The sequence below is a fragment of the Pinus tabuliformis genome, chromosome Q (genome assembly GCF_031772625.1).
Source record: "Pinus tabuliformis cultivar Carrire ecotype Pingquan chromosome Q, CPIR1, whole genome shotgun sequence".
NCBI lineage: Eukaryota > Viridiplantae > Streptophyta > Pinopsida > Pinales > Pinaceae > Pinus > Pinus tabuliformis.
The window spans coordinates 474,912,276-474,919,845 of record NC_142296.1 but is presented as its reverse complement, the minus strand read 5'-3'; the positions used below and the strand labels follow the sequence as shown (position 1 = coordinate 474,919,845).

The 7,570-nt window shown below is 37.5% G+C and overlaps 1 protein-coding gene across 1 annotated transcript; it reads right to left on the bottom strand.

The window, feature by feature from the left end:
• Positions 1-2,803: 2,803 nt before the first annotated feature.
• Positions 2,804-3,256, bottom strand: LOC149220258 (ribonucleoside-diphosphate reductase small chain-like). Its single transcript, XM_089387035.1, has one exon. It carries the CDS (start codon positions 3,254-3,256, stop codon positions 2,804-2,806), a length of 453 nt encoding a protein of 150 aa, XP_089243161.1.
• Positions 3,257-7,570: the final 4,314 nt, after the last annotated feature.

The window sequence follows — 7,570 nt, the reverse complement described above, 5'->3', positions numbered from 1 at the left end:
CTTCTTGAGCTATCATGTGCAATAGCCTCATCCAATGGCTAGGTACACCAATAGTATAGCGTTGTAGTCTCATCGGTAGCTCCTCTATCTGAACTTCCGGTATACCGAGGGTTAACCGCTCTATATGATGCTATAACTCTGCCAATGTCTCGATCATATCTAAATCCTAGAGAACTTCTCTTTTGACATTTCTCCCCATTCGTTCACCCACCTCCTGTTGATGACCCATTGGTCGAACAGTGCCAACATCTGTATACATGAGAACATTTTTAGTTTAGTCTCAGAAACATCAAAAAACACAAAAACATGTAAAAACTCAAAAAATAAAAAATACATGGTCAAAACAATTTATCTATAGCACCCCATTGATCACCCATTGGTAATCTCAAATATGGATCTCTATGGAAATCCATCCCTGCATAGGGATTCTCCTCTATGAAAATATGCTGTTGACAGAGCCAACTGAAGAATGCGATAGAAAATGAGATTGATGACAGACCAACATGTCTAGCCATCAACTCTACCCATATCTACATCCGTTGATCTATAGGACCAACAAAACTCAGTGTCACATACTAAGGTTGCATCATTGGAATTCTCTCCAAAGTAAAAGTGATCAAGATTGATCCATAGCTAAAATTTTCTGTCTTACCACATTTTACTTTAGTCAGCTGCTCTTTCATCAAAGAGAGTACTGCCTCACATGAGTTGAACATAGTTGGCTCGAGACACTCGAGCACATACTACATGTATGATCCATTCGTGACATGAAGTGTCACGCTACCCGCCAACTTTGTGAGAGTAAAGAGGATTGTTTGCAAGGGAATATCATGAAAATCCCTGATGTTTATCTTTCCATCTTTGCTAGGCTGTGTACCTAGCTGACAGAATTGTCAAATGTAGTCCCTCATTGATTCACCCCCACGGGCAGAACCTGAAAGAGAAATGGGGGCACCACATCCAGACAATCGTGTGAGAAAGTAAATATCATTGATCAATATAGGGAGCACTTTCTCTCCTACGTGAAAAACCTATTCTGTTGGATCCCATGAATGAACCAAGAACTACAACAGTTCTAACTATTGCCTCATCCCAGATAACCTAAAATATTTGAGTAACCCGCAATCTCTAAGGGCCTCAATAGTACCAGGATCATTTAGGGAAACCATATCCTATTCTTCATGTTCTCTTTCACGCCATGTGATAGCCATTGTGATCTGATCAAAGTCTAAAATCACACCATAGGCTTAGTTAGGATCCATTTCATGCAAAAAACTAAAGAGATTATGGGTAGAAATGATGAATCAAATTTCTAAATTACGCCCAACGCACCCCTGATCTTTAGACAGTGCAATGTAAAGCAGTTTCCCTTCTGCTTGACTACTCTCCAGTGTAGTTTTCCATGCATAAGGGTGCGTTTATCATAGGGCATGATATATTTACCCTGGAGACCCCAAAACCCTAAAATAATTTCCTGAAATTGAAAAAGAATGACCTTAAATGAAAGAGAAGAGGTAGATCTCCTGTTAGCACTCAGAATGAACCTCGAGTTTGAGAAGAGGCAATTCTGAGGTAACTACAGACCAAACTTTGATTTGGCATCTAGACCTACCAGAGCAAAGAGGGCTCTCTCTTTGCCAACTGAGGATGGCTGAAATGAATGAATCTTAGGCTAGTTATGAAGAATGAAGATTTGGTTGAAAATTGTGGGTCGAAAATAGCAAGAAAAGGGACCATTGGGCTATGGAATTGAGGCTAGTTTCTATCAGAAAACTTGGGGCAAAGTAAGTGCAATGTTTAGCTGGATTAAAGATGTAATGAGAGAAGAAAAGAGGAAAACGACCATTTCCCTACAGGCATCAATTAGGAGATGGATCTACAGTGAAAACTTTAGGAGAAAGAGAAACACAGGATTACTCAATAGAGCATCTAACAGAGGATGGATTCTGAAAAGATAACCACTACATTAAACAACATAATCATTGTGAAAGGAGCATCGTGCATAGATGGATTCCTAACACTTCCCTTAGAGAATGTTGTAACGAAATTAGCAGAAAAAACAAAGCATCGAAATGAATTTACAAGAAAAACATGCTACCTGTTAAACACCATGATGGATCCTAAATTTAAAGGGTAGAGATTGCTCCAATAGAATAATATTCAGAAAAGTTTAATATTTACACAGTCCAATAGCAGCTTCCCTCTGTTGAAAAAAATTGACCCCTTACATCTTCAAAAATCATCCTATATATACCCTATTACATATTAATTGTGATTTCCTAAACATAGGAATCAAAATAAAAATAAAAATAAAAAAACAAATAACCACATATGTTTATGCAGTAAAATAAAATAAATTAAAATTTAAGAATTAAATTAAATCACACTAAAATAGAAGAATTGGTTTGCTGGCACTCGAATTGCTGAAGGTGTCATCGCTGGAAATCTGGGATGTTGAAACAACTGTTGATTTTATGGCTAAGAAATTCTGCCATCTGCTCCTAGGAATCTCAAATACTACCACATCTCCTTCAAAAACTCAATGCTCCCTAGATGTCCTTTATTTGCCCACGGGATCTCCTTTTTATTGCCTAAAATCTCTGCACATGTAATAATGAGGATCACAAAGACAATGAACAAGAACCCAAATATATAGTAGAACTGATGTAACCATATTGAAGTTAATATGAAGAACAATTCAATTAATATACTCCAAAAAGGAAAAATGCTTCCAATTGTATTGAGAAAATGGGCCACATATACCAAGCTTGCACTGGAATCTGCCTGGGGATTTTATTGGTCTTCACTGGATCCTCAATTGCAGATTTCTTGTAGCCAAAGTAACTTCCCACAAAGACCAATGGCGCAAAAACTCCAACCATAAAGGGCCCTGAACACAAGCAAATGCGATAATCCTTTCTGCAAAACTTTCAGCACTCTCTATCCAGTTGAGAGCCCAATCTTCTTTCTTTGCCAGACAAGGAACTGTCTCAATTGCATTGAACATGTGATTCTTTTCCTTAGGATCTTTGACATATGTTTCCAACAGTAAACTGTACATCTCTGAGTGAATATTTTCAATGGCAATCTGGAACCCATAAAATGCACGAGCCTCTGGAACTTGAACTTCTTTCATGAAATGCCCAGCCAGGTTTTCGAGAACAATCCCATCAGAGGCAACAAAGAATGCAAGGACGTGAGTGATGAAGTGCTTCTCATCACCAGTCAATGCCTCCCAATGCTGGGTGTCCTTCATTGATGTAAACTTGAGGATGGCCCTACGCGCAATGCCCCTAGCCTCTATGTATCAGATGATCATTCCAAAAAAAAAGAAAATCCCTTGGGAAGATGCCCACATGGGCTCTGATATTATTTCCTTTCGTGGTCACTGTTGCAGATGATTTTTTTTTTTTGCCACTAAAATTCTCCAGCGAGTATGCACTCAATTCATGCTGATCACCATCATGTTTTTCGATGAGTCCAAGGGTGCAGCATATATAGATGACCGCACTTTTCTGAATGGGATTTATCCCACATGCGAGCAGAAAAATAAAACATAGTTATTTATAATACTTACCACTCACAACATATTTCGACACGTTGTGCACATTATACACCTCCTTGGATTGGCTTGGCTTGATGTTTGACTTGTGTGTTGTGGCTGCAGGGCGCATGGAATTTGGAGTTGAGCTTGGCCATTCGGGTGCTCAATTTTTTAATAAAAATTGTAATTTTCGAAACTTGACTCAGGGGATTATCTTCACTGATCCACTATTCCTTTGTCTTGCTCTTTCACCTTGCTTCCTTTTTACATTCCTACTCCCCTCCCCAAGAGAAGACATTGCTCCTTCATTTTGCCAGTCATGCTGCTCATGGCACACAGTTATCCATTTTCCATTAGTCATGTTAGCTAACAGATAAGAACCAAACAGAATTGTTTGAACCGATTGAAACTGAGGACGATCATCTTTAATGTTTTATGTCCAGAAGCTAACTGAAAATGATAAATTGTCTTGTGATATCCACTTTTAGTATCTGATTAGAAACGATGACTAAAACAAGGAAGGAATCCCTGTGATTTGTTTCCTGACTTTCCATTGGGATCATCGCTTTGTTGACCCTGCTTTGCCATCAATGAACTTGTCCCTGGAGATTCTGGTGGCAGAATGTTGTTCTTTGAAGCAATAAGCACCGTTGGAGGCATGTTCTCTGGATCTGAAAGGGATGATTGGTCTCATGTGCTCAATTTCACTGATTGGCCTAAAGTTAAAATGCTGCTTTGGTATTGAGATATCCATTCAACTCTAGCCCCTTCACTTTCAACCTATTTGATACTGAATCCAGCTCGCTAATGGATGAAGCAACAATAGGACCTACAATTCTCAGAGACAAGGGTTTTCCATCATTGGCAGAGGCATGCCTTAACTTGGAAGCCAATGCAACTAGGCTAGAAGCCAAGTCACTATCCTCTGTCTCCATAGAACTGTAACCATGAAGGTGCTCATTATTTCATGATGAGATAATAAAAATGTTTATGATAGCCTTTATGATTGATAATCTTTCAAACGTTGTGCAACATAATTGCAACTTCCATTAAATTGACATAACTCTCATCCACTGGTAACCCTGCAGCACTGAAGCAACCTTGATCATCTTGTTCTGACACATATAGAAACAATTTATCTTCCAATGAGGTTACCCTTTGAAGGACCCATGAAGAAGATGAATAATAGTAAATTGCTGCATTTATCAGACATGAAGACAAAAACTTTTATGTTCATGAAAATTTCCAGGATTTAGAATTGTGACAATTTGAGTAACAGCTGGTTGGAACAGCAGTTGTCCCATCAAACGAGCAACAATCTTCATTCGACCATATCTTCTGATCCGGGAGTTGGTTTCGGGTGTGCGATATACCGTTGGAAAACTCTTTCTGATATTTTTCTGATGGACACACTTATGACATGTTTTGCACTGAAGATCATGTGAAAAACATCTAACAAAATAGACATAATAAGAGGCCCATTTTGATCACTAAAGAAAGGCCAAAGGACTGACTCTAACATCTCCTACCTTGTCCTGATGGCACGAAGAATGATCCACAAAATCTCCCTCAATCAGCTACTGAAGTTTGAGGTGAAAAACTGGTTCATAGCACAAAACTAAATGGTAAAATGACTTGGTAAATTCTTGTTTTATGGTTATTTCATGTTCATTAAATGAATAAACTATAGGTTTTACCTATTTTTACCAATCAAATAGGTATGTTTCATTCATTTGGTGGTTCTTTGAGCAGGTTTACAACTGATATAGTGAATTTGACATGCATGATCGTAAAATGTACTTTTGACCACAGAGCATACTTTTATCTCTTTTTCGAGCTCTGTTAAACATCAAAAAAGGAATCCCCATAGAGTCCTCTTTCAGCTCTTTTTAGAATCTCAAAATATGAAAAGATTGTCAGGCGCTTGTCCTTTTAGCTCGTAAACGGATTGGAAATGAGATCTACTCAATATAAGTTTAACCCTTTTCTGGACTAAGATAGATTACTTACAAAAAAGGAATACGTTGATCGAACATGGTCGATAGATCCTCTGTTGTATTATTTTATGCTTTTTCGGACTTGAGAGGAAAATTTACGAAAAATAACTTGTGGAGTTTTCTTTTTGTCCCTTTTCAAACTCTCTAAACATGAAAAGTATTGATTTCTCATTGTCGTTAAACTCATTAAAGCATTAAAGAGCGACAAACTTGTCCATCATGACAAGACCGAATTTCACCTTCGCTAGACCCGTTAAAACATCACATAGCGATGGATTCACCCGAAGGGTAGAATTATACATCAAGCATATGTTATCCTCCTCAAGCTTGTTAAAAATCAAATAGGTACTGGTCAGCAATGACTGGGAAAAATGGGAAAAGGGATAAATCACTTTATGGTAGCAAGTCGCTCTTGAACATGACACTTTCACTTCATCTCTGTGACTATTTGGGTTGGGTTATATGCTTGATGGTTATCATACCTATCGTCTATCACACCATCCATCACTTTGGTTTTGGGTCAATGCTACCAATTCATTCAGTGTCGCCAACATGTTCAAGAGAAGTCACTTAGTAAACTTCATCCTTTGCAGTACTCATTGTTAGGTCCCTATACTACTAGTGTAACCCCTTATTGTTATTAGTACAACCCCCTTATTATATTTTTGTGCCCATGTAGTCCCCATATTGTTATTATTGTGCCCCATAGAAGCCCACTATTATTATTATTGTGCCCTTACATTATTATTGTTATGTCGGATCTGATTATATTATGACCCCTTAGACTCCTATATATAGAAAGGATGTCTTGTCATTTGTATCATCCAAGAATTTTTCATTTGTATAATGTAAAGGAGGTTTCCCCCTCGAAGAGGCTGATTTATAAGGTGTTCATCTATCTTTCCTATCTTTTTGTGAGTTGGTTTCATAACATTTGGTATCAGAGCTTAAATTGGATTCTAGGGTTTCGCTGCTCCAAACATGTCATCGTGGAATTTTCGCTATAACTTTTTTTCTACTTCATTTCAGAAGATAGAAAAAAAACCCATTTGAGAAAAAATCTCAATGAACCTCAGGATTGAATTTCAGATCTTGTCTCACTATATTTTCGGAGATATGATCTGAGGAAGTTATGGTTTTTGCAAGCTCCAGAATTTCATCTCACACAGGTCATCGTGGAATTTTCACTATAATTTGTTTTCTGCAAAGGTTCAGACTCTGAAATTAAAACCCAATTGAACCGTGATCTTGGTGAAGCTCGGGTTTGGATTTCAGATCTTGTATCACTATATTGTAGGAGATATAATCTGAGGAAGTTAGGGTTTTTTCATACTCCTGAATTACATTGTAAATAGGTGACCTTGGGAAAATCATCATAACTGTCTCTCTGAGCATCATATTGACATTTCATAAGAAGTTACAGAAAGTAGATGGACTGTAGTCTGTTGTATATGTTTTTCAGATCCTGAGATTGAAACAGTGACACGTGGCACTTCATACAAGTTTTCTCTTCTGAAAAGGTATATAATCAGGTCATCTTAGGAGATTGTGCATAACTCTTTCTTGGAGAATTCAATTTCGATCAGATTGGTGGCATTCGAAGGAGGATGCCGAGGGCTATTGCAGGTCACGATTTTAAAACTAGAAAATTCGAAATTACAGAGTTACAATCGTTTCAAGATCGATCTCCTAAAATCAAGAAAAGGCAAAATGAGGAAGTTTTATGGCAAGGATCCGGTAAATTGGATACTATAGATGGAACAATATTTTGATATACATGAGGTGCAAATGTTACAAAAGGTATGTATTACATCTTCATATTTAGAACCGGATCAATTTTTATGGTATAAAGGGTTGTGTTCTTGTAAAGCACTTGTCACTTGGTCAATTTTCATAGAAGAAATGATAGCACATTATGAGGATACAAAGAGTAACACCTCCTTTAGCGAATAGATAAATCTCAAACAAACGGGTTCAATGGTAGAGCACATTTAGGATTTCAAAAAATTGAATATAAGGGTAAATGATA